Here is a 27,624-nt window from a genome sequence, read left to right as displayed (position 1 = left end):
CTCTGCCCCGAGCTCTCCCATTCTTCTCCATTTTCATTGTGCACTGCAATTGTTTGAGGTGTGTGTGCGTGCGTGCGGCAGAACGAGATGGATAACAAGGGGAGAACAAAGAGTAATCAACAAGAATTCGCTGTTGGAATGTTTCACTGATCCGGTGTGACGATATGTAGGTCCCGAGTATTTAGAACATAGATCGCAATCGATTACGCCTCATATTTGGAGGCATTACAGAGGGGTAAAGCTATCGGTAAATGATCAAATTGTTACTTACTGTGTTTCAGTAATTAAAACTTAATAAGTGTTGAATCTGAATTCTTCCATTACTCGAAACAGCATTAGTTTTCTCTGCCTCTCGCACTGTCACTTAGATCTGAAGGCCTTTGGTATTCGTTTAGATCGGAATCGCTTAATTCGATCAGAGTCCCGTCCCCATTTATATTTAGCACTTTTTCTAAAGTTTTTCGCTACAGCGCATTCAGTTGATCGCCTCTGGCCTAATCTTTACGCCCAATCATTTATTATACGTGATTTTTTGTTCGCTGCCCCTCCTCCCAGCCCCAATGCCATCCCATTCCAGGCTGCAGCTGGCGCACACATGTCGTCGGCCAGCCGTTTGTGGGCATTGCCAATTTGTTGGCGAGCTCTCTTCATATTGTATATGGCAAAGATTTACTTATTTATACATACAAGCACACATATACTCGTTACGCTTGTGTGTGTGTGTATGAAGGCATGCCTGTGGGTAGGGAAGGGGTACATACTTATGCTCGCGAGTGTATTTTTAATGCGCCTGCATCTTCTGCAAGCGCCCCTCTCTCGTTCTCCCTCTCTCTCTCTGTCTCTGTCTTGCTTGCTCTCCCTTACTGCCTGCGGATGAACCCCGTTGAACTCTCTTCATGGTTCCGTTCGGGAGAGTGGGAGAGAGTGCCATACAAAAACAATAAAGCGCAGAAAAGTGTGAAGAAAATGCGATAAACAAAAGCGGCAAAAGAACACACACACAAAAAGAGAAACAAAACGAGAACAGGGCATGAAAAACAATGGGGCGAAACCGAAGAAGAGTATTGAAAAAATGCAATAAATTATCATACATAAATAAAAATAAAATAAATAAAACCAAAGAAAAAGTTTGCCTTCAAAGTCGATGCTTTTAATACCCTAACAGAAGACAGAAGAGTTTTGCTGGGATTCTCTTTAGATATTTCTCTCTCTCTTAAGCTTCGTTTCTCTGTGTGGCAAACGTCTAACCAAAGTCGGTATACCCTCTTCGTGAGGAGAGGCCTGGACGGACTCAGATTCCGGTTCGGGTCGAAGGTATTCTCTTTTTTAAGGTTCGGCAGATTTGAAAAATGTTTTACACCAAAGCAACAATTATTATTACATTATGGGGCGAGGCGCAACAACAACAACAACAACAGCAACAGCAGAAGCAGCAGCAGCCAGCGAATCATCGAAGAAAGAAGAACAAAGATAAGCTTCGCTTGGCTTTTGCTCTCCGCCTCTTCCGCATTCGTTAATTTAAACTAGTATTTTTTAGTGCCAAAATGGAAATCATTTAAATATAGTATTTAGAGTGAATCTCGATCGTAAAATTAAGTAAAAAACTGCACAAAATACAGACAACAAAAACAAAACAAACGCACAAAATGTTGTAAGCAAAACGAGAGAAAATCAAAAGACTTTCAGTCCTGCTGCACGGTGGGACGAGAACGCACAAAAAGCTCTCCAAAACAAAGCGAAAGCACGCACAAAGTGAATCAAAAACGAGTGAGAATCAAAGAGGGGCAAACCCCAACAGAAACCATCTTCAACTCCGACTTCCAACAACGAATCGCCATGCCACGCCCCCAGCACGCCCTGCTGCGAGCCCTACTGAAGCTGATGCTCTTCGCCAGCATTGCGGAGCACTGTGCCACGGCGCTGCCCACCACCTCCTCGCCGGCGCCCTTCACGGCGCCAACGCCGATGGCCAACAACAGCAGCAGCAGCAGCCCGAATCGTGATCTGGCCGATCTAGTCAACGCTGAGGCCGAGACCGGCTCCGGATGGGAAACACTTGAGACTGAATTCAACCTGGCATCGACCACCACCAGCGCCCACAGCACCACCTCCCAGCTCCACCCCGACGAGCAGCAGCAGCAGCCCACATCTCCCACCTCCATCGAGCAGCAGGATCAGCCGCCAGAGGTGCCGGCCACCACTCTGTCCTTCGCCAACGCCGTGCCCGGGCCCGTTCCCGTGGCCGGGGAAATGGGCAATGGTTCCGGGTTCGGCTTCAACGACGCCACACCCCCCTATGCTGCAGTCGACGAAAGTTATGGTAAATATTGCCAGATCCTGTATTCTGTATCCTGTGTCCCGTATAGATACATTTTGAACTTCTGTAACCCTTTGCTGTGCTGTGTCGATGCCTAAATTATTGAGGAACTTGGCAAAGTACGCCCTGGGGCACGCCCCCTGGCAGTCCATCACCAATACAGCAACAAATAAAGTTCGATAGGCATTGACAGGACTTGGCAATTATTCTGCCAACGTGGTTCATTGACACCACGACGCCACGGGACGCCCTGAGCCGTGCCCCAACACAGACAGTTGCTCAGTTATTATCTGCCGAGCAACAATAAAGCAAAGTATATAGATTAGTCCAGCAACAGCCAGGACGAAGAGGACAAGGCCTACGATTGCCTGCATACTTCAGGGCAATTAAGCGGGCCTTCATTTCCGGTTTAGCACGCAGCCGGAGGGGCCCCCCTTCGTGTAATATGGCGAAATTCTCACGCAAAACTTTCAGCTTTCGCCAAATGAATTATTTAACATTGTTTTGGCCGGGCCCAAAAGCAGTTGTAGTTGGTCCTCCTTTTTTGGGCCCCCGCTCCCGTGAAATATGGCCGGGCATTGACAGGCGGCCGTCTGCTCGTTAAAACTTGGCCAGCGGGTGCCAAACAACAAGAACAACAGCCATTCATTCGGTAGCGAAGCCATCTTTCTTCCTGCTGCCTATCCCCCCTCTCCCCCCTCCTCACTCTCCTCCTGCTGTGTGCAAATGTGTGTCGGCAAACAGGACACGCGATGTGGCGCCCCGTACCGCCCAGGCCTGGATTGTGGCCGAAACAATTAACAACTTAACTTTTATGGCCCACAATTATTTGGTATTTTATTGTTAAGCTGCAGCAACTATTTTTATGGTCATGTCATTAAATTCAAGCCGCTGACAACATCTCCGCCCGCCGCCCCCCGTCCGACTACCAGATTAGAGCCAAGAAATTGTAGCCTTTGATCAATTTGCATGGCGCTCGATGCATGCCCCTTGCGTGCCCTTGTAGGGAGTCAGTGCCTGAGTGACTGACTGACTGACAGACAGACAGCTGGGGAAATTGCACGGAAAATGTCTTGACCCGAGCGGACGGAGGGGAGGACGTGCTGGCTGATTTGCTGGCCACACGCAAAAGCAGTATTAGGTTGCATTCTGCTGCTGGGTCTGGGCCAGCCCTCGCATTAATGAGAGAAATTATGGCCCAGAAAGAGTGGGCGTAATCAGGCCAAAGGGGTGGGGCGATGGTGTGCCCTGAGTAGCTCAAGGTCCCTGCTTCATCGAACACTCGAATGGCATGCCCGAGAGCCACAGATCAGCTCGAAACGAAAATTAAATAAATAAATAAAAATTTATACAAATTGCCCTGCCGCCTGACAGCGGCGTCATTTGAGCAAAACTGCTTCTCGTGCCAGTAATTAGTATTTCAGTCTCAGAGAATTCTATAGATAGGCCGATATGTATGAGAGTCATGCCTCCACCTCCTCCACTCGTACTGTGCATTTGTTTTTAGCAAATGATAAATGGGAATTACCGAGAGAATTATATGTATTGCTTCCACACAATTTACATAATTTAGAACAAGAATTGTTCCTTTTTTGCTTGAATTAACATAAACCAGCAATGCGGAAAATCCCAGGAATATTGTGGAAAAAACTCGAAAGAAAATGTAACTAAAGAACATTAAAATTCCATTCGAATCAATAGAGGAAAATGCCACTTAATTTCCAATAATTCTTAAAGGTAATGGAACCTTTTGGCAACCTCATCGTAGCGGCCTTGTGGCCCCCCGTCGAACAGCAAAACCCTTTAATTAATAAACCCGGTGCCCAAATCCAGCGAGTCATTAGTTTAATTAATTGTTTTTTGGCCGAAACTTTCGTGCAACAGCCACAGCCAAGTGCCACGAGCAGCAGTAGTCCCCTGCTGCCTCAATCAGCCCCAAGCCGGTGTGGAGTTCATTTTTTGTAAATTCATTTCCGAGACGCAGCTGCGCTGTCACAATTCGGTAACACTTTCTGTCTTCACGGCCCGCGATGAGATGAAAAGTGCAGTTCATCAAAAGAGCCCCCCCACGCTCCATGGCGCTAATTTCATGTGGAGCGTGAGGGAGAGGGTGCGGGGGAGAGGGTAAGAGGAGTGCCGAGTGTCAGTGGCACTTGAATATTTTCGAGTGGCATAAAATGGAAACCAGAGGCAGAGGCAGCGAAGGCAGAAGTACACCAATTTACACTCAACCAAGTGCGAGAAGTATCTGTCAGATGTGCGGCGCTTCTTTCAAACTTTCGGGCATTATGACAAACAGCAGTTGACAAACAACTTTGACAGCTGGAAACTGCCACACAAGAATCGGAATTAATGGCCAACAAACAGAATAAATGGTCGAATGAATCGGAGATGGCCGTGTCGTGATGAAACTGCAAATCTCTATCTACAGTGCGTGACATCCAGAAGAATCTTTCGAGATTACCAATTAAAGATAATCAGTTTTTGTTGCACTTACAGTTTAATTAAGATATTCACTTGATAATCAGCGAAATAGTTATCGAATTGATTACAAAATTACCGAAAATAATATTGACACGTTTTAATTGGTAGAATTAGTTATAAGATGTAAGCTAGAACTAAGATTTGTGATTTTTTGGCATTTTTTCGATTATTAATCGGAAACCAAATGAACTGCTATGTTTTTTAGTTGAATTCCATCGAAAATCTATCGCATTTACAAGTAACTATCTAACAACAGTAGTTGACACGATAATTTATGCGATTAGTGACCGATAACTCAGCCAGCTCGATAGCAAACGATGATTAATCGACTTCAAACGAAGTTTAGAAGCCCAAATATTTGCGAACTCTGTTTAGAGTCCATCGATTGTGGAAGCCCAAGCCGTCTTATAGAGACGTCACGCACTGTACGACGCACCACCGCGACTCGAATGCAAACACTCTGAAGATAAATATTCCACTCGCACCCTGAACTTTGGCGATGAGCAAAGCGGAGCGCTCTCTTGGAGCATAAAGTGGCAAGCAGTCCCTGGTCGGAGGTGGGTCGTTGGTCGGCGGTCCATTGGCCATCGTCCATTTCCGGCACGGTCGCAGGCCTGGCCCCAAGCGAAGTTTCTAATACAAATTGGCACAACTTTTGGCTTGTCAACGGCAAACAGCCATCGAGAGGGAGGAGCAGCAGCAGCTCTTTGCGAGTATTTTGACAAATGATTTGCGTCTCTGTGCACGAAATAAACCGAAAAAGCAAAGGCAAAAGCAACAACAAAAACACAAAGTCCTGCCCCAAAAATAACTACTACTAAAAACCGAGCAGCGCCAAAACTTTGATTTCGAACTTTATCCAGTGGAAAGTTTCAAGGGGAAGTCCCTACCGCTCTCCTTCCTTCTCCTGTGAATTTTACAGGACACTGAGTTATGAACATGACTTGTCAAGAAATACATTAAAAGTGCAAAGTAGTGAATGAGCCAGGAGATCTCCAGGAGGGGGGGGAAAACAATCATTTAGCCAGAAACAACAACAACAAGAGCAGCATTCTGGGGAAAAGCATAAATCATTGAACTTTTTACAGTTGTGCGATGAAAAACAGCCATCAATCATTCGAGCTGGGGCTTTGCTGCTGTCTTGATTTTAATTTGCAACATGGCCTGCACACACACGTAAGTACTCCCCTCACACAGATACGCTGTGGCGCGTGCTCAAGGCGCGTCTCCCGCCTGACAATGATAAGCCCCCGAAGAACCTTCGCAGACAGCGCAAACGGCACTTGACACTCCGCAGAGGGAAACCCACTTGGAGCTGCGCTTTTCCACGGCCCCCACCCCCCAGAGCACACTCAAATGTGTTGCCTACTTATCGGCTGTGCACTGCACTCTGCTGCGGCTAATTTATGAACCCCCCCTCGGAAAAGCCAACCTGGCAGCAAAAAAAAGAGAAAACGTTTTGATAGATGGCCCACGTCATGGCAACACCCACACACCCACACAAAAAAGGAACCGAAATCAAAATCCAAGAACACAGATAAGCCCTTTTTTATGCTCCGTTCCGTTCCGCTCTGCTCCTTTTTTGTTATCGCACATCCCACGTGCCGACCCGCATTTAGTCACGCCCACACCCTTTTTTTGGGGGGGCAGATAGACAACTTCCGCCTAACTGCACTTCAACATGTCAATTTTTCTTGTGGCGAATGGAATGTGGAGGTGGGAATGGAGAAGGGGTAGCAACCCTCGGGCGAAACGCCTACGAAAAACGCCATTCGAGAGGGCACTGCACAGGACTGGCATTTTTTGCACTTCAAGGCACATGACATGTCGTGGATGCCTTTTGTCTGCCCGGGCCGCCAGCTACCCGCTAGCAGCGCCTCCTCCTCCTCCTCCATTGTGGACTGTCCTTGGGGCGAATGGCGCTTTAAATCATAAACACCTTGTTAGTGCAACAACTCGACACTTTGAACGTGACATTGATGCCTGTTTTTGCCACCGCCCGATCCTAAAACAGTTTCCGTGTCTCAAGCATCGAAAAACAAGCGAACCCGAGCCCGAACCCGGGGCCGGGGCCGGATGGCTGGTCGTTCGTCGTTCGTTCATGATGATGGTGCTTCCATGTGCAACTTCCTGCCGATAAACGTGGCACAAAGCCCGAGGCGGCTCTGCTGTGGCTTTGCGGCCTTATCGGCCGACTCTTGGCCACGAAGGCAGGAAAATGCAACCATCCGCAGTCTGGGGCCAGCCAGACGGGTCTTGGCCCTCTCTTAATTAGTCGAAATTCCGGACAAGGCCCAACCTTAAAGCCAGTCCTCCTAAAGCGTAACGCTTGGAAGGTTTTTGGGGTCTGTTTGACCCTCGAAAGCCGACACATGTCAGAGGTTCTCAAAGTGTTGGCCAAATTACGCAACACAAATCCCACTCAAAAGGGTCGACGTCGCCTCAATTTAAACACTGACAAAAGCACTTTGAAGCTTCCATTTGTCTTCTATACGTATCCGTATCCGTATCTGTATCTGCGAGTGTGTATTTGCCTAGACATTCGAAGTATGCCGTTTATTTGTGCATTTGACAGGACTTTGTGCTCAAAGACGGCTGGCGGCCATTTGGCAAATGTCTAGGCTACAATTTTGCCATTACATGAATGACAAAAGATCCATCAAAATGTGTGAGCCGTTAAGGCAAATGAAGTGGAGTGGAGCTCACTCCTTAATGAGGATTAAAACTGTATAAAATTCGATTGATTCTTGGCCTGAAATAATTATCTTAAAAGTGCTTCAAATTCTGACATATTTCCAATTGATTCTTGGGGGCTTAATAATCTTTTGATCCTTTTCCGCCAAAGGTTTCATTGATTTGGTTCCGTAATCATGAAGTGGCATCCAATATCCCATATAGGAATGCCATATTTCATTGATTCATGCATTTGTTTCGATGATTCGATGACTCAATAACTTGTTCATTCGCTTTGGTTTCCATTTAATGGCTTGTTGATAACCCAATAATTATAATTCTCTGTTATTAATAGTCGTAAATAAAACATAATCTGCGTCACATTCGATAACAAAGTCATTTTATTTCATTAATAATTATTCACTAATTAAAGGCATTCAATTAAATGCAATGCCAATTGCTCCAAAGCCTATAATTATTATGCCAATGCCTTGATTAAATCGAAACCAGTCGGAATTGTTTCCTGATTGAGTCTATTTTGGGGCCAAGGTCCAAAAGAAGAAGCTTAGATCTTTTCTCTTGCTATTCGAACAACATGCTGGACATGCGGCAGTGCCCCTCGGTCGGTTGTGGCATTTCTCCCTGGGTTCAGCGCGTGGCCTGACGTGCATTTTGTGGAATTTTCCATAATTTGGTTGAACATTTTCATAATCACTCCGGCAGCAGGGCAGAAAGTCCTCTTTAAAAGTCACCTTCAAGCTGTCTGCAATCAAAGTTCAAAAAGGGGCGCACACACACACCAACACACACAAACACTCGCTAGCACTAACACTAGCTCACTCATACGTACACATGTGCATTCAAAATGGCTGCCGCGTTACTTCCGCCAAGTGCTGGCACGCTCTGTGGAGCCTTTGGCCCATTCAGCGGGGCTTGCTCTTGGCCATCAAAGCTGTGGACGGGGGAGCTGCTGCTGCTGCTTCTGTTGGCGGAATGTTGTTTTATTCCTCTCTTTTTTCTTGTTTTTCTTTTTTTTTGGACTTTATTTCGCATAATTTTTGTGCCTTTGTTGAAGGGCGGCGGGAGGATTGGAGCCTTTGACGCCTTTCAAAGCCAGGCATCCGAGGCGTCCTTTATGTGTGCGTGTGTGTGTGCGTCAGTGTGTGTGTGTACTTTTGTTCCCAACTCCTTCTAATTGTTTGCTTGTCTCTCTCTCTCTCTTTTCCCTCTATTTATGAGTGTGTCTCTCTCGCTCTTTTCTTCTCCCCCCTGTGTGTGTGTGTGTCTTTTTCTGCACCCTGTTGGTTCCGTCCCTGCCCCCCTCTGTCTCTGCACATCGGCTTTTGTTTAGTTTTTACGTCTGGCCAAATCCGTAAAGCGGCTCGTAAAGTTAGGCAACAACAATAAAGCTCCAAGAGCAACAACTAAATAAGGCATATGCCCCAACGACAATGGAGCCCAAGTCCTCAGCCAACCCTACAACTTGCACTCGTACGTTGTCATCTTGCTGAAGGGTATAGGGATTTTCCTAGACGGTTTGCAACGAAAGAAGAACTTTGGGACTCTCTTAATATCCAAATTCCCTTGTGGAGTTTCTTCTTCATGGATAACTATTTCAAGATATCTCCCAGATCCCCAGATGCGGCTATATCAAGTAATCAATTTATGTTTATTCCTAGGGCTACAAGTAAAACCTATTTTTAATGCACTTAAACTGAAACCTAAACCACATTTGCAATACATAAAATATTAATTTCTTTATTTTCGATTTTTCTTAATTTTTTATATATTTTTGTTTCCTGTATAGGAAGTTAATAAAAATGTAATAATATTTTTTAATGTAACTGGAAACTCTTAAGCGACTGAGGGACCTTGAAGGGTATCCTGGGCCTCGGTCCCTCCTTTTATATTTTTATTTCTTCATTTTCAAGCTAAGTTTTTTTTCTCCCTCAAGCCGTTGTCGTTGTTGTTATACGTTTTTATTTATTTTGTTGTTGTTTTTTTCGAGGCTCAGACAACTTAATGCTATTTGCTCTGCACACACACACACACACACACGCACACACCTTGGTGTCCCCTTGGCGCGACTCTCCTCAAAGGCTGCCTCTTTGTTTGGAGTTTTTAACAACTTAAGCACGTCGTCCGTATTGGTTTTTCCAGGCGCACTTCTCCGCCCCCCCCCCCCCCCCCCCTCGCCCTTCCCTTGATTTTCCTTCGCTAGTTTTTGTTGTTTTTTCTTTCATTTTTTTCATTTTTTACTTCCTGCCTTTGCCTTTGTGAAAATAATCACGCGCGCGCCCTTCGAGGGTGCTCCACGACGATGTGTGCCTATTCTATGGCGGATTTTCCCTGGCTTTTTCACACTTGGCTTACTTCCGGCGCCCGGCTATTGTTTTCTTTTAATTTGCCAGGGCTTTTCTTAGGCTGTGAGGATCCCCCCCGAGATAGTTCATTGCCCATTGATTTCCGACTTTCTCCCAGCTGCAGCAGCACTCTCAATTATTCATGTAATATTTGCCAAACACAAGCCAATCCACAAGCACTTAGTGCTGCCAAAGGGGTGTCGTGTCGTGTAGAGTCGTGTCTCACCTGCCGCCTGCCACATGCCACATGCCGCCTGCCACACGCCGCCTGGCAGCTGTCTTTGGCAACTGGCAAACCTATTAACTTTTCTGTGAGTACCAGCCCCACCTGAACGCCCGGGCGAGGACATTTGTCGTTGGGGGCTTTGTTGCTTAATTGATTTTAATACAGCCCTCGCCCTCGCCCTCGCCCTCTGCTCGTGGGGGCAGCGAGTCCTTCGCGTTTGAGTTCCGAGTCTATAAATTGGCTTTTTCCTTTACGTTCCTCTTCCTTTTTGCAGATGCAGCAGATGCCTGCCTGACTCCTACTCCTTCTACTGTTCGCGTTCTGTCCATTTCTCCATTTCCGTTTCCGTTTGCAATTGCAAAGATCGAAATGGAATGGAGTGGAGCGGAGTGCTAGTAGAAGAAGTACAGCCAAAGAAAGGAGAAATGCCATTTATTGAATTGTATAAATTTCTATACATTGACAGCGACTGTTTATTCTGCCCAGCCATGTGCTCATGTGCTCATGTGTCCTGGTCCTGGTCCTGGTCCCGGTCCCGGTCCCCTCCTGTGTAAAGGGGAAATGGGAATGAGAATGTGGTGTTTTGTTAAGCTTTATCGCATTTGCATGGCAAAAGTCTTATGGCCCCACTCGGTGTTGGGGGTCAAGTGGCTGGCCTGGCCTGGCCTGGCCTGGGCCCGCCCTCGGGTCACTCATTTGTTCTTTTGATTGCGAAAACGTTTTTGCCACCGCCCCTCGTTCCTTCTGGCAGGGCTTTTGTTGTATTAGTAAAATAAATTACCATTTAGTGCTTTTTGCCACTTGCACACACAAACACACATACACAAGGGGAAAGGGAGAAAGGAAGAAAGAGAGAGAGAGAGAGAGCGAGATCAACCCCTTTGGCTGTCACACATGGTCGAGTGTTGTCCTTTGGCTTGCAAATGAAATTATTGCTAGAGAGCTTTTGCATCCGTTTGGTTTCCTTGGATTATAAGCCACCATCATCTGCATGTGTGTGTGTGTGTGTGTGTGCTGTATCTGTGTGAGGAGTGCTGCCCCAGTGGAAAGTGCAGGCCATAATAAATTGCCGGCAATCGCATTTCCGTTTCTTTATGCCCTTCGATTACGTTGCGCTTTACTTGCGCCAATTCTTTTGCTCCTCTGAGGCACCCCTTCCCTCCCTGCTGTCTCTTCCTCCCCCTCCCGTAATTGAATATATAATTTTTTGCAGCACACTTTACCCTCCGTCTCACATATGTCCCTGTCCCTGTCCCCGTCCCCTGTTCCTGCCTGCCATTTGAATATAAATTGTTTTATCTGCTTCTGAAAAATATTCATTTCAATTTATTTCTTCTTTCTTTCATTCGTTGCGATTACTTCTGCTCCTCCTTCTCCTTCTGCTGCTGCTTCCGCTTCTATTTGATTCTCTTTTTTCATTCCTTTTCTTTTCTGTTTTCTGTTATTTAATAAATTATTTATGCATTGTCATTTGGCGTCATCCGGCGTGTCGTTTCCTACGACTGTGTGTGTGTTTGTGTGTGTGTTTGCTCCTGCGCCGCTAAGTATGCAAACATTTCTCATATACAAATACGCGATTGCTTTGTGGTGACAGGGGGGTATGGGCAGAGGGGGCTGCTGCAAGGGGAGTGCAGAATTTTGGAACATTAAACAGCTGCGTGGCCTTTGATAACTCCAAAGTTGGCAATCTCTTTCCAACGCACTCAAAGCAAAAGGGTATTATTAATGATACCCTGTACGCAAGTGGCATCAAAGGAGTGTCTGTTTGGCAGGAAAAACAACAACAACAGCCCGATAGAAAGAGCAGAGCCCATCAGATGTGTGAAACATAGACGTTCTCTCAAAATGAGCCCCGAAACATATTAATGGAGGAAGAACTAACCGACAAAAAAATACATTTTAATATTTCAAAAGAATTTTCAGTCAGCACAAAAACCTTGCTTTAGACCGAAGAACATCTATTTTAGGTGTTCTGAAAATCCTTGAAATATATTTAGATTCCAGCATCGAAAAATCTGGAAATTTATACCTAAAAAAACGTGAGAAATCATCTTTATATCTGATACCTTAAAAATTCAAGCTAATTCATTACAGATATTCAATTCAAAAACAATTTTTAAGTTCTGGAAAACATTTATAATAAGAATAAACATAAATATATAAGGTTTTTTCGCAAAAGAATCAGCAATACTGTTTACTGGGAGAGAAAGAGCAACCCACACTACTGCCATCTCGCTTACTCCTTTTCGTTGATTATTGCCACAAAAAGAGAGAGTAAAAGGGACAGCAGAAGTAACCACAAGTTCTCCCCAAAAACTACAGTATTTTTCTCCACTTAAAAATCTTTAAATGAAATACCATCCCTGGGTATCCGCCAGTCGATACCCTGCACTCTGGAACTCCTTCTTAATAAATTGTTTGCCTAACTTTTGTGGCTCTGAGCCGAAAAGTATGCAACCCGAACATGTCCTAAGAACATGAGCAAATTTAACTTTTGACTTTTTGATACTCATCCTCCCCCCTCTCTTCCTCTTTCCCTCTTTGCAGTGCCAAGCAAGCCCCAGAATCTCACCGTACTAGATGTGTCCGCGAACAGCATCACGATGTCGTGGCATCCGCCGAAGAACCAGAACGGGGCCATCGCCGGCTACCATGTCTTCCACATACACGACAACCAGACGGGCGTGGAGATTGTGAAGAACTCGCGGAATTCGGTGGAGACCCTCATACACTTTGAGCTGCAGAATTTGCGTAAGATTTTCGCTTTAAATATTCCTTAGCCGGTGCCGGGAAAAGTACAGTCACGGCCGCCCAAAGAGGGGGGGGCGGGGTGGGCGGCCATCAAACTGTCGAGCAGTCAAGCAGTCAATGGCGGAACGCGAGGCACTTGAAAAGTTGGAACGCCCACGGGGCGGAACAACAGCCTACACCTCCTCGAAGCTCCCCGCCGTGGAATACCAATAGGGGGTGGGGGTGGGGGTATAGGCCGGAGCTATTATTACCTCTAATTGAAGCCCGAGTCAAATTGTTTGCCCGCCGCTTTGTAATTAAATAGTTTCAAGTGCCTGCTGCCACTCGCTTGCCACTTTTTGTTTGTTAACAACTTTTGACGCTTATAATTGTGCACCCGCACCCGCACCGTGCCCCATGCCCATGCCCCATGCCCCAGGGCTGGAAATGAGCATCCCTAAGATACAGCACAAGCATTTTTGGTGGCATAGTTGTAGCTGAAGCTGAGGCTGAGGCTGAGGCACCGCGGCATTAGCAGCTACTTAGGGGAGCGTGGGATCGGGACCCTGGGAGCGCTGCAATTAACTTGCAACAAAGTTATGCCCCGCATCAGAATGGAGCCCCAACCCCCATTGTTTAATTTAATTATACGCGAGTCAGGTGCTGCCTGCTGCCTGCCGCCGCACCTGCTGCAACACTTGCCACAAAGTTTCGCTCGCACTCACATGCACCAAACATTTCAAAGACTCTTCTTTTTTTCCCTTTGGGGGGGGGGCATGTTTGTGGCATGCAGGTTGCAGGTTGCAGGTTGCATGTTGCCGACTGCCAGCTGCCGGCTGCCTGGCAACGTTTAATTATTCCCAAATTTAATCCAAGTAGATGTCAGCAGTTCTTGCTGTTAATTAAATCCAATTTAAGCTGACAGCTCAGCGCCAGATCAGCGCCCCAGGCTTTTCCGTTTTCATTCGCTCTTTTATTCCGCCACTGCACTGCACTGCACTTTCACGGAAAAATCGGTCCATTGTCCGGAGAGCCTTTCCTTTTTGTTTAATAAAATTTAATTATAAAACCGGACCGGCAATGGAGCCGTCGAGCCGTCAGCCGTCGCGTTGTGTTGTGCTCCCTGCACCCTGACATGCGGTGACGTGTCTCATAATAAGCCCTGAAGGATACACACACATACGAGTGTACCCTGCATGGAGCTGACGTTCTGTTTTCGAAGCAATAAAACCCTCAGCTGCCACTTCAGGACGAAACCGAGTGTAAATGAGACAAACAGAAGCCATCAAACGAATAAATAAATCAGGAATCGGAGCTCCAAACGAATTAAGAGATGGTTTTGTTCCACGTCTAAATGAAAATATGTTTTTTTTTGTGCCTTGCAGGACCCTATACCGACTACCGGGTGATTGTGAAGGCGTTTACCACCAAGAACGAGGGCGAACCCTCCGATCAGATTGCCCAGCGCACGGACGTGGGGGGCCCCAGTGCGCCGGCGATTGTGAATCTCACCTGCCACTCGCAGGAGTCCATAACGATACGCTGGCGAAGACCCTACGAGTTCTACAACACGATCGACTTCTACGTGATAAAGACGCGTCTGGCGGGCCAGGACTCGCATCGGGATATTCGGATCAATGCCTCGGCCAAGGAACTGGAAACGGCGGTAAGTACAGATGAGCAGATGAATGAATGATGGCAGTCTGGAACTCATAAATCATATGCCAGGATGGCCAGAGGCCAGAGTCCAGCTTTTGTGTCATTGTTAGTGGCCCTCGGGGGGGTGTTGCCACTTTTGTTGGACCTTTTCTGGGGTGCCTTGTGATGTGTCAATCGTGCTGGCTTATCGCGGCCATTTGGCTGGGAACAAGCTCACAAAAAAACCCAAAAAACAACGAGAACTTCCATGATAAACTGCCTAATACACACAGATATGCGATAAAAGAGTCGAAAATAAAATGCTGGCAATAATAATTGCATTTTTATGCAACAAACAGCATAGAGAGAAGCCAACGCCGCATACGAGTGGGGGCGGTGGGGGGCGGAGATAACTGTAAATATTTCACAACAATTTCTATCCCAAAAAAATGCACGCGGCTCGAAAAGTGTAGCATACTTTTGTGCGGCCAGCAAAAAAACCCACGATCTACCCCTCAGCCACACACACACACACACACACGCGGCTGTGTGTGTGTACACACATGCACAGGGATTACCCACCTGCGAAAATAAATTAAATTTATGTTGTTTTTCCGGCACAAAACAAAACAAATACAAAAAAACTGCCCCCCTTTGTGCCATGTCTTTCCATTTTATTTAGCGCCGTGGAAAAAAAAGGGGAAAAAATGTAAAAGTTTGTCGTGGGGAATGTGGCAGAGCGAACAAATTTCGCAACAATAAAATTTTATCATACACAGCCGCCTCTCTCCCCCACCTAAAACTGCAAAGTCCTCACCCCTTCCCTCCCTATCTGGCTCTATCTGTTTCTCGTATGCATTTTTTTCTGGTCAGTTTCGAATATTTTTGTAATTGAAATATTTTGTAGCGGCAAACAAGCTTTTTGTTGAACAACTAAACAACAGGAATGGAAATCGTTCTTTATTCTATATTTTTATTTTTATTTCCATTTTCATTCATTCTTTTTGTGTGTGTTACTTACACATACATGCATACCATATGAATATGCCCGAAAATTGTAAAGTTTTCATATGTATAAATAATATTTGAAGATGATTCATTTCCATTTTATGCGGCCTGAAAGCCAACGAGTCCCGAATGAGTCAAGCACTTGAAGGCAATGGAAGATGCAACAATTTCATCGATTTTCGTAGAAAACTGAAAATAAAATAAAACCAATCGAATCTGGGTTCTGACCAAAAGAAAACTGGTTCTAATAATGGCCAGGAAATAAAATCATTTACATTTATTGCTGGAATATTAATTCCAATTCCAGAGATTTTTGCAAGCAAAACTTCACTTCAGATAAAAGGGATTTCTTTTTAATATTTATTATAATAAAATGTTCCCTAAAATAACTCCATGTCTAACTCCATTTCTCTGCTGTTTCTCCCCCACAGATGATTCTGCAAAATCTAACAACCAATTCGTACTACGAGGTCAAAGTGGCAGCGGCAACATTCAGTGTCATAAATCCAAAGAAAATCGTCTTGGGCAAATTCTCAGAGTCAAGGATTGTAAGTAGCACATAAAGATATCAAATGCCACACCCACCCACACCTGCCACAAGCCGTGTGTGCAACCCACACCTGCCACATGGCTGTGAAAAAGTTGGGATTTCCCTTTGAAATTGGCCAAAAGTGCAACACGGAGATAGCGGCACAGCCGTGGCATGCCATAAAGTTGGCAACGTGGCAACGCGTCGGCGTTGTCAGTTTCCATATCAGATTACATGTCCAAAAAACTATGCAGACTTGGGTTTTCCTTGGATGTGCTCTTCCTGTCTGGGGGAAAATGTGGCAATATATATGCATAAATAACTGACAAAGTTCTGCCAGGAGGGGAGTACCTACAATATTATTTCGCCTATGCATTATTGAGACATGTTCGGTGGCCCCGGCCCCCGGGGCGTATGCGTAATGAGTGGCTTATGCTCATTTAATGACGTACAGCACAATGGCCACGCCCACTCATTTGCGGCCTAGCTGCGTTCCGTTTACGAAGGCAACTCTTTCAGCCTGTCATAACAACATCCTTAATGACATTTCAGCCGGAACAAACAAAGGAGAGGGGAGAGGGGAGAGCGGCAGGCCCCACAAACTTTGTTGCATGCATAAAATATAATCTGAAGTTGTGGCAAAAATATAGCAATTTAGTTGACCTCAACCCGTGGCCGGAGCCCTCGTAGGATACACCTACCAAAAAATGGGACAGGATCCCACTCTGGCGGTTTTAATCTTTCGATATGTATGTATCTGGATTTCTCTCAGTGTACTTTCATGGCAGAGTAACAGTAAACCGCAGCGACACGCCCTCATAAGTATGCAGCAATATTTTTTGTGGCCCCCTCCGCCCCTCATTCATAATTCATTGTTCATTGTTGTTGCTGTTGCTGTTGTTGCCTGAATTTCAAGTGGCCCTGCACCTTTTGGCCGCATTTACATGGTCCGCTTCCGCTTTCCGTACCACAGCACAACACGTTGCCGCTCATTTAAATCCTTTTTCTTCGCCGAAAAAACAACGACAGGGCGGTAAAAAACCAAGGCAAATGAAAACAAACTGAAAAGGGATGGGCAAGGGGAAAGGACAATAAAAATAAGGATGCACACACACGCCGTTCAATTTTACATTATCTCTTATATATGAATCTCTTCTCCTTCCTCTCTGTACCAGATCCAACTGCAGCCGAACTGCGAGAAGCTCCAGCCACTGCTCCGGCAATCGCATAACGATTACAACCTGGCCGTCCTCGTGGGCATCATCTTCAGCTGCTTCGGCATCATACTGATCATCATGGCCTTCTTCCTCTGGAGGTAAGTGGCGCTCTATGCTCGATATGGGGGGGCGGGGGAAACAAGTGCAACAGCAGCTGCTTTTCTTCAGTCTTCAGTCGCGTGCAGTTCCATAAATAAAATCGGGGAAGATGTGTGTGCGTGTCAAAGTGTTGCTTCCCCCATTCCGATTGAGTTATAAAAATAACCCAAAAGGCAGATCTCTACATGAACATTTTACGGCGGAGATATGTCGCCTTCGATGAGGGACATTTTCCGAGAACATTCTCCACCGAAAATTGTACACCGTTTAATCTTTATTACATTTGCCCCGCATTTCCATTCCACTTAATGTCCTTCTATTTAAAACACTCGCAAACGATCAGCGGAGCGTTAAGAAAATCGTTGGGGGAAATATTTATCCAATTAGCAGGCGCCACGCCCTCTGATTTCTCCCGCTCCAACTCCCACTTATGGCAAATGATAATTAACACGAAAATATCCAAAATAAATACGAAAGAAGAGAAAAAACAGAATGGAATGTAATCCTTTTGCAGCGTCCACTCAATCCGATCCATAATTAAGGAAATAACTGGCATATCCTTCCTCAAAGGAAGAGACGGAGCAAAAGCAACCAGATACCGCATGCCTTGGCAGGAATTTTTTGTGTTTCCACGAGTGTACCCCGCACATCCTGCACATCCCCAACACCCTGCACATCCTGCACATTCACTGGAAATGTTAATTAAAATTCAAATCACAAAAACAAAAAGAAACCAAGAAGAAACGAAGCCAAAGCCAGAGACAAAGACAAGCAAAACAATTTTAAGTTACTTAAAATCTTTATTAAATGTAAAAGTGGTTAACCCATTGCCGAGCCCGAGCCCGAACCCGACTCCAGGTCCAGGTCCAGGCCGTATCCGCATCCGGATCCGGCTGTAGCCACAGGCAACGCCCCCACACCTCCCCGGCCACACTTTGAGACGACAAAATGTGTAAAGAAAATGAAAAGCGTTTTTCCCAACATCAATGGCAGGAATTTTTTACATATTTTCTGTCGAAGCGATTTTTTATGCTCTGCGAAAAGTTACCCACCCACACACTCCCCCATCCCTCCCGCCCCAGTCCGACCCAGTCCGCCCCACAATTTACCCCTTCTCGAGTTGCCCGACAAATTAATGCCATTTTATTTATTTTTTACAAATAAACGTAGCGGCAGAGGAGTGGAACCAGGAGTGGCAGCCAAGAGCAGGAGGCCATCCCAAGAGTGGTGGCATCCCATTCTTCAAGTTGCCCAAGTTTTAGAGCGGAAAAAATTATATTTTATTAAGCAAACAAAAGCGAATTTCTACAATTTCCTTTTCAATGCAAACAAATAAAAAATTCAGAGGCAGAGCAGAGCCGAGTGGAAGCCAGAGGAAAAATGGAAACCCCGAGCAAAAGTCAGGCGGAAAAAAATGTAGCAAAAACCAGAGAAAAAGGGTTTACATTTTTCTTTTTTTTTTGTATGGGAGGGCGAGAAAAATTCTTGCAAAGCTAGATGCGCGGCTCTCAGAGAAATAATTTACATATTCAGTGCACTAATCAACGTTTAGTGGCAGCCACTGGTGGCATGCATGGGGGACTCGACCGGGCGAGGTATTTCTGGCGGAAGCCCACTTGGCAGGGGATTTATATTTCAATAACTGCTCCACAGTGTGGAAGGTTAACTAAGTTGCTCGAAGGGCTCCTGCTAGGTCCTAGCCGCACACGGAATCCCGGCAACTTTTCCATTAAGTGCAGCTTGTGTAGGAATTTGTTATTGCAACAATTTGCTGCTGGCAACGATAAGCATCTTGCATGGATACCCTTACGCATACACGGGCTGCCATCCAGGTTGAAATTCGCACTGAAGTTCTCTGGAATGTGCGTGCTGGCATGGATGGTTCTCACAGTTACGACCCGTAGAGTCTCTAATTTCTGTCTAGACTCTTTGCAAACAGCCCGTAATTACAGGTGTAAATCATATGAAAAATTAGGTATTTTTTCAAAAAGTGCGCCTTCAGGCGGAGAGTATTATGACTTCAGGATACTAAATCTTTCATTCTTCCCCCTTTTTTCCCCATCTGCATTCCGATACCGAAATAGCAGCAGAAACAACAACAACAACGACCGCAGCAGAGGAAAGGGAAAACTTTTCCCTCTGCCGCTGTGGCCCGTCGTATGGGGACTCGTGTGTGTGTTGTTAGTTTTTCATATTTGATGCAGTTTTGGGAACATTGTTTTTGTGTCGACGGCTTTATTTGCCCAGCCAGCCCCTTGTGCCCCTTGTGTCCCTAGCTCGTGTGTGCGTGTGTCTGGTTTTTCCTCTCGAACTTTTCCCTATGCCAAAAATAGAATAGCCGAGGCTGACAAGAAATTGTTTTCGGCATACTACTGGCAACTTTTGCCAAAAAGTTTCATTTCATGACAGCGATGGAAAATATTCGATGTGGGTCTTGACAGTGAGGGGGCGGTGGCTCAGAGGGGCGGTGGGCGGTGGGTGAAGTATCCTCCCCATCTGGGATTCTTTATCAAGAGTATCAGTGACTGAACCAGATAAATACTTTGCGGAACTGACACAAAAGAAGCTTCCGAACGGCATCGAACAGTGTCGATGTGGCTTGCCATCCATTAAACAATTAACAAATATCGATTCTGTACATGGCAACAAGTATTGTTCAATGCGCTGTTTCTCAATTCCTTAATTGATGGGCGATGCGTTGTAAAACAATAATTAAGCAAGACTTCCTGGAAACAACAAATCGATTCGTAGAGATTGCATTAAACGTGTTAAATATAATTAATGACGATCATCAATGCAAGCGCGAAGGTTAGACCAAAGTCATATGCGAAGATAAGATACGGGTTTTTATCGTAAAGCTTTGGGAAGATTGAAAACTCCGCGTCCAGCGTGCAATTGTTGTTATCACAACAGCTGATGCGTTGCTCTCCAAACTGCCCGCTCTTTGAAAGCTCAAAACAGCGCGCTCTCGCTCAGATGCGTTCGCGCTTGCTCTCTCGCCCGCTCTCTTTCGCACACACTCGTACATATGTAGGGCCAAAGATCAGGCAGCTGACGAAAAGCTTTGGCACCGCGCCGATCTCTTATCAGTGTTGCCAGATTTTGAGCATCAAAATAAGCTAGATTTCACAAAACACAAGCTAGAACAATTTGACTGATTACACGTTCAATGGCAGCATTTGACCACGGTAGACTTAAAATTTCAATGGCAAATAAAGCGGTTTCTTCAAGAGGTTTGTTTTTGCCAGCATCTTTATAAGTCAGTACTTCTGACCAAAGCTTTATAGTGTCATCTGTACTTTGCCAAGGGACTAAGTGAATTTTGCCATATTGGGCAAGAATTCCATCTATATTGCTATAGTTGAAGTGTTCCAATATGGAAATGAGATCATTAGGATTTTTATTATGTTCGCGTACATTTTCTGCTGCAAAAACTTGCAGTTTTTCCAATGTCTCAAAATTATCTGGAAGTCTGAAATTAAACGGCAGATTATTATTTATTTTTAATATCAAATCCTATTGAAGCTTACCTTTCTCTGAGTTGGATAATAAGCTTCTTTCTAAAATCCTTGCACCTCAATTTTACACAATAACCCATAAAAGGCAAACATAAACAGATTTTTCAAGCTTTTCCATTTTCAAATAAGCTAGATCTAGCCTTAAATAGGCTAAAATGGCAACACTGTATGTAGGGCCAAAGAAACACAGTAAACACAGCAAACACAGTAAAACCGATACGGAGAGAGAGAGATTGTGTGTTTTTTCCAGTGTTTGTGCCTGTGCTGCGTGTTTTTTTGTGGCGTCATAACGAAATCGCCTATTAGACAGAGAGGTGTCTGTGGTGTTGTGCGTCCCACCGTGCGGGTATTTTTTTGCGTAGTTGTCGCGTACGAGACTCGTAATTTTGCAATTGCGCCGGCGACACACGGCCTGCATTGCGGAATATGACGTAATTTGTGTAAATCTGTAAGCACTGCAATGCAATTGTAGAGAAGAGACACACACCGCACCTCACCCCATCCCACCACCCCGGCCCCGGCCCCGGTCCCGGCCCAGCCCAAACCAGACCAGCACGCCATGTCAGGTGGCGCGGAAAAGCTCTGTGGAAGCGACGGGCGCGGCAACGCCAGCAGCCCAATGCTGGCTCCAACGACATCGTCGCAAAGGCTGTTGCGGCGTAAATCGCAATGTGGAAATTGGTTTACGTAAGTCCCTCGCGCTGCACCTCCCCCCCAACACACACACACACACACACGCCACACAACAGATCATCATCAAGTGGGTCATTTAGCGCAATTCTCACGTGTGTGCAAAAACCAGAAGAAAAAAACCCAGAAGCTGGAGATAGAGATAGCTACAGCAGAGATGGTGAGAAAGAGAGGCACGGCAGCTCGAGAGAAGTCAAAGTCAGATGCATATTAAATGAGTGGAAACCAAGCCAAAAAGGAAGTAGACGAAATAGAAATAAATACATTTCAGTGCGTAATACGAGTCGCAAGAATAACAAAAGTCGTGGATAAACAGAACAACAACAACAACAACAACAACAGCAGAAGTTGGATATCTATATCTTCGGTGGGTGAGCAGTGCCAACAGGGGAGAGAGGGGGGAAAGGGACAGGAGACAGAATTCGAACTTCGAATCAAGAACAACATATGTAAATAGATTCAAAAGAATTTCGTATTTTTCCGGACACAGCCAAATAAACAGCCAGACAAAAAGCTGAATATCTGTTCTCCGTGCTCCGTGCTCCGAGCTCTGTGCTCCCTGCTCCGTACTCTTGTGCTTTTGATAAGAATAATTGGAAAAATTATCAATGTTGTCGATTGCCATACTCCCATATTCCCAGCAAAAAGCTCAACTTTTGTTTACGCTCCAACTTCTTTTTGTAAACAATGGCATTAATGGAGCTATGGGGAATTCTGGGGAACTGCTTGTCGCGACAGATCTGTGTCAGCCCGGTTCTAAGGGGCAGACCGACCAAAAACTGAGCAACACACACACACACACATAAAGACATATTGTGTAGCAAAAAAGCGCTATCAGCACTTGGTATTAGAGCTAAAAATATAGAATATAGCAGAGTCATCGCTTTCTGATCGAGACAGCTTGGCAACCGATGCGTTAAGGGTAGTCCTCTAACTGCTGTTACCAGGAATCACTTACGTTCTTGTATATAATCTGTAGCACTTCCGATCAAGAGTATCCGTCTGCGGAGTATCGTATCAGCGTAGCCGAATCTCAGAAATTATTCCATGAAATGCAACGAACCGCAGCAAACATCACAAAAACACCAATGAAAAGTTTCTATGGCCTGGGCCACTCAATTCCCATTATGGCCGGCACTTTCACCCAAGTCTAGAATCCAGCTGCAGAATCCGCCAGCAACAACAACAACAACAACAACAACGACAACAACAGCAACAGCTGCAGGCAACTGCAAGCAGAAAAAGTTTCGGTAAACTTGGCAAGTTCTATGCAAGCTTTCCGCTCTCTCCCGCTCTCTCTCTCCATCACTAGCGCTCTCATTCTGGAGTGTACTAGTGAAAACTTGGAAGAAAAGTTTTGCGCTCCTTGTAATCGCTTAAGCCAATTACAAAACTTAACCTCAATTTGTATGTCCTGGGGATGGGGGGTGGATAGGGTGTGGGCTGTGGGCTGTGGAGTGTTGGGAATCAAATACTTAGTCTCGTATTGAAATTGAACAGGGAGCCATAGTAATGCTCACCTGGGCCACCATTGTGTCACTCATTTAAAGCATCCTTGCGAAAATATTTGCACAAACTTCCACAATTTTGCCAGAGGATGGTGAGGCGGAGACACCTAGCCATGAAATGAATATTTCTGTCAGGGAATTACTCCTTTCTGCCTGGCTGCAGCTGAATGCCATTAGTGTGCTGACCAGGCACCCATAACCCGCCCACTCTCCTCTTCCTCCTCCTCATCCTCATCCTCTCTGCTGCCTGCTTATCTATGCATTTTGATTTTGTTAAGAGCATGCCACGCCTTGCCACGCCACGCTGCCGTAACTGATTGCAGCTGTTTTTCATAATTTCCACAAGTTTCGCAAAGAAAGTGTCCCTCTTTTAAGTGGAATTTACAAAGTAGCTCCGCCATTTGTAAAGAAAAAGGATCTGGGGCGAGTCCTTTGGTGGCTGGTCAGTGTGAATTCTGCCCCAGTTCCTGCTGTTCCACTGAGATTCCCCTTCAAAGACGAAGGATGGTGACTGCCTGACAAACTTGATTAACACTTGAATCTCGTATTATCTATTTTCAGCAGAAAGTGCTTCCACGCTGCCTACTACTATCTGGACGATCCGCCACACCATCCCAACGCCCCGCAGGTGGACTGGGAGGTGCCCGTCAAGATTGGCGACGAGATCCGTGCCGCAGTGCCCGTGAATGAGTTTGCCAAGCATGTGGCCTCGCTGCACGCAGATGGGGACATTGGCTTCAGCAGGGAGTACGAGGCCATTCAGAACGAGTGCATCAGCGACGACCTGCCCTGCGAGCACTCCCATCACCCGGAGAACAAGCGCAAGAACCGCTATCTGAACATCACAGCCTGTAAGTGGGAGCTCGATAAGCAGTGCATCAACAGCAGCAACATCTAAGTGTCCTTTTCCCTCGATCCCACACAGACGATCACAGTCGCGTCCATCTGCATCCCACGCCGGGACAAAAGAAGAACCTGGACTACATAAATGCCAACTTCATTGATGGCTACCAAAAGGCGCACGCCTTCATCGGCACCCAGGGCCCGCTGCCCGACACCTTCGACTGCTTCTGGCGCATGATCTGGGAGCAGCGCGTGGCCATCATTGTGATGATCACGAATCTGGTGGAGCGCGGCCGACGCAAGTGCGACATGTACTGGCCGAAGGATGGGGTCGAGACCTACGGCGTCATTCAGGTGAAGCTCATCGAGGAGGAGGTCATGTCCACGTACACGGTTCGCACGCTGCAGATCAAGCATCTGAAGGTGAGTACTCTCCTCGAACTCACGGCAGTTCCATGGAATTAATTGATGTATTTCCGCCCTCAGTTGAAGAAGAAGAAGCAGTGCAACACGGAGAAGCTTGTCTACCAGTATCACTATACGAATTGGCCAGATCATGGCACCCCGGATCACCCCTTGCCCGTGCTGAACTTCGTGAAGAAATCCTCGGCTGCCAATCCCGCCGAGGCTGGTCCCATTGTCGTGCACTGCAGGTGTGTTGCCGCTCCATAGACTCCACGGCTATACCGGCGCCAATCTAAACCTCTTTTTCTTGCCTTCTTTTAGCGCTGGCGTTGGTCGCACTGGCACCTACATCGTTCTGGACGCCATGCTCAAGCAGATCCAACAGAAATCGATTGTGAATGTGTTTGGTTTTCTGCGTCACATCCGGGCCCAGCGGAACTTCCTTGTCCAGACCGAGGAGCAGTACATATTCCTGCACGACGCCCTCGTGGAGGCCATAGCATCGGGCGAGACAAATTTGGCGAGCGACCAGGTCGAGGAGCTGCGGAACTGCACTCCATATTTGGAGCAGCAGTACAAGAACATCATCCAGTTCCAGCCAAAGGACATACACATTGCGTCGGCCATGAAGCAGGTCAACTCGATCAAGAATCGCGGTGCCATCTTCCCCATCGAGGGCAGCCGGGTGCATCTCACCCCCAAGCCGGGCGAGGACGGCAGCGACTATATCAACGCTTCGTGGCTGCACGGCTTCCGGCGGCTGCGGGACTTCATTGTCACCCAACACCCCATGGCCCACACGATAAAGGATTTCTGGCAAATGGTCTGGGACCACAATGCGCAGACCGTCGTGCTGCTGTCCTCCCTCGATGATATAGTAAGTCAATCGAATGAACCATCATTTCTGAGCATTATAAAACCTTTTGCTCTCCACAGAACTTTGCCCAGTTCTGGCCAGACGAGGCCACGCCCATCGAGAGCGATCACTATCGCGTGAAATATCTGAACAAGACCAACAAGAGCGACTACGTGACTCGGGACTTTGTCATTCAGTCCATACAGGATGACTACGAGCTGACGGTCAAGATGCTGCACTGTCCCAGCTGGCCGGAGATGTCCAATCCGAACAGCATTTACGACTTCATTGTGGACGTCCATGAGCGCTGCAATGACTATCGCAATGGACCAATTGTTATAGTGGACAGGTAAAAACAGTGCCCTGCCCTGCCCCGCCCTGCCCCCCTTTTCCGATATCAGTTTCTGTAATATTGTTATTTCCAATTGTAGGTACGGTGGGGCGCAGGCGTGCACCTTCTGTGCCATCTCATCGCTGGCCATTGAGATGGAATACTGCAGCACGGCGAATGTCTACCAGTATGCCAAGCTGTATCACAATAAGCGGCCCGGGGTGTGGACATCCAGCGAGGACATACGCGTCATCTACAATATACTTTCATTTTTGCCTGGCAATTTGAATCTGCTGAAGCGCACGGCGCTACGCACTGAATTCGAGGATGTGACAACGGCCACGCCGGATCTCTATAGCAAAATATGCAGCAATGGTAATGTTCCCCAGCATATCATACTCCAGCAGCAGCAGCTGCTGCACCAACAGCAATACCAACAACATCAGCAGCAGCAACAGTTGCAGCTACAGCTGCAACAGCAGCAGCCACTAGCACTCGCACAAGCACAGCCACAGCCACAACCACAACCACAAACACAAATACAGACCACTCGTAGTCATAGTGAACTAAATGAGACAGCATCCAATACACCCTCCAATACTAATCCCAGCCTCTTGCCCATCTCATCATTGTTACCGCCCACAGTTGTTCCAACATCCAATACCTCCACACCACCACCACTACCAGCACCACCAATATCTCCATCTCCGTCACCACCAACAGTCCAACTCCAACTCCAGTCACCACCATCACCATCCCAGCGAGATATGCCCAGTCCGAGTGGCACTGCAACAACCGGCACTGCAACACCAACACCAACATCAACACCAACACCAAACATCATCCCCACTGCATCCCCAACAAATCTAACCCATACTAATGCCAATTTCCATACTGTTACTAATAATGCTGCTCATCTGGTGAACAATGAACTGACGCCGATGCTCGATGATCTGAACTTTGAACAACATCAACAACAACAAATGCTGGCACTGATGCAACAACAAACGCAACTGCAACAACAATACAACATGCATCATCATAATCACAACGCCAATTCGGTGGCTGGTGAACTGCTGACTCCAACAACAACGCCTGAATCAACAACAACAACAACAATCGCAACTACGATGAACAACAATGTCACAACTGCAGCAGCGACAGATGCTCAAAACTTAGATATTGTAGGCTAAACTAAAGATAAAATTTACAACAGCAGATGGCGATTAGGAGATTAAATCATTTTATAAATGTTTAAAAATATATATATTTAAAATTAACAAAATCTATACAATTACGTATGTATGTATGTATACATAGGAATGTATTTATTAATATTTAAGTCGTCGAAAGCAAAGCGTCTAGCGCATTGTCCATAAATTATTCATTCGCGTATTAAGCTCATGTTTTATTATCCTAATTTATTCGTATTTTAGTTGTTTAACTTTCCAAATGTATACTCTACGAACTATTTAAATTATTTCCCCCCTCTCTTTATATGTTGTGTACACTAGATTTACAGGAAGATTTTACGATAAATATTTTATATATACATTTAGTCACAAGAAAAACAAAAACCCACAAAAAGTCAACAACAAAAGTAAAGGAAAATAGTTTCAATCAAAGCGAACAAAATAAAGCAACTGCAATTACAATTGCAATGCGAACAAATTGAAATGAAAACGTAGAGAAATGCACAAAGTGAACGAGTAGAACTACTATAGTGAAACCAATAATTGTCTCATCATTTACGAGTTTATATACTACATACATTAATGCATAGATACAGGTACATACGAGTATATATACATAATTAATTAATTATAATAGTGATTCGTTAATGCAGGTTAATGCTGCACACACTTGTGCCATGATCTTTTAAGCTCCCATTAAAGCTCCTATTAAAGTAATACTTATTTGTTAATGTCCGCGTTGATGAAGCACTTTTTGCATTTCAAATTGATTCAGTGTCCGTCCTAGTATCTGTTAGCGAACAAATTTTGCTGTTTTCTCTCTTTACGACATTTTTTCTAACCTGTTTTTCCACACCCAAACAAAAAGAAAACGAAAACTCAAGCAAAACCTTAGCTAAAAATTAATTGCGAATTTAGTAGGCAAGAAAACGAATTATTGGCAAGTATACAGATTAACCAATCGCACCTCTGCACGGAGCACATCAGCCACACATC

The 27,624-nt window shown here is 45.7% G+C and overlaps 1 protein-coding gene across 3 annotated transcripts; it reads left to right on the top strand.

Annotated features, from left to right (window-relative positions):
* Positions 1–1,637: 1,637 nt before the first annotated feature.
* Positions 1,638–26,713, top strand: LOC6594979 (tyrosine-protein phosphatase 99A). 3 transcript variants are annotated; one of them, XM_026985302.1, is made up of 12 exons: positions 1,638–2,320; positions 12,611–12,814; positions 14,179–14,459; positions 15,871–15,987; positions 17,144–17,283; positions 23,562–23,851; positions 23,926–24,266; positions 24,330–24,496; positions 24,570–25,125; positions 25,185–25,453; positions 25,536–25,810; positions 26,591–26,713. In XM_026985302.1, exons 1-12 carry the CDS (start codon positions 1,837–1,839, stop codon positions 26,626–26,628), a joined length of 3,162 nt encoding a protein of 1,053 aa, XP_026841103.1. In that variant the 5' UTR covers positions 1,638–1,836; the 3' UTR covers positions 26,629–26,713. The 3 variants fall into 3 exon arrangements, with proteins under 3 accessions (XP_026841103.1, XP_026841100.1, XP_026841107.1); XM_026985299.1 differs by having other exon boundaries at positions 1,639–2,320; positions 25,536–26,713; XM_026985306.1 differs by lacking the exons at positions 1,638–2,320; positions 12,611–12,814; positions 14,179–14,459; positions 15,871–15,987; positions 17,144–17,283 and adding an exon at positions 21,048–21,489 and having other exon boundaries at positions 23,565–23,851; positions 25,536–26,708.
* The last annotated feature ends 911 nt before the right edge of the window (positions 26,714–27,624 follow it).

Source organism: Drosophila persimilis, unplaced genomic scaffold (assembly GCF_003286085.1).
Source record: "Drosophila persimilis strain 14011-0111.01,24,50 unplaced genomic scaffold, DperRS2 tig00000000-arrow-pilon, whole genome shotgun sequence".
Taxonomy (NCBI): Eukaryota; Metazoa; Arthropoda; class Insecta; order Diptera; family Drosophilidae; genus Drosophila; species Drosophila persimilis.
The sequence above is the reverse complement of the archived record's forward strand: the minus strand, read 5'-3'. Positions and strand labels throughout refer to the sequence as shown.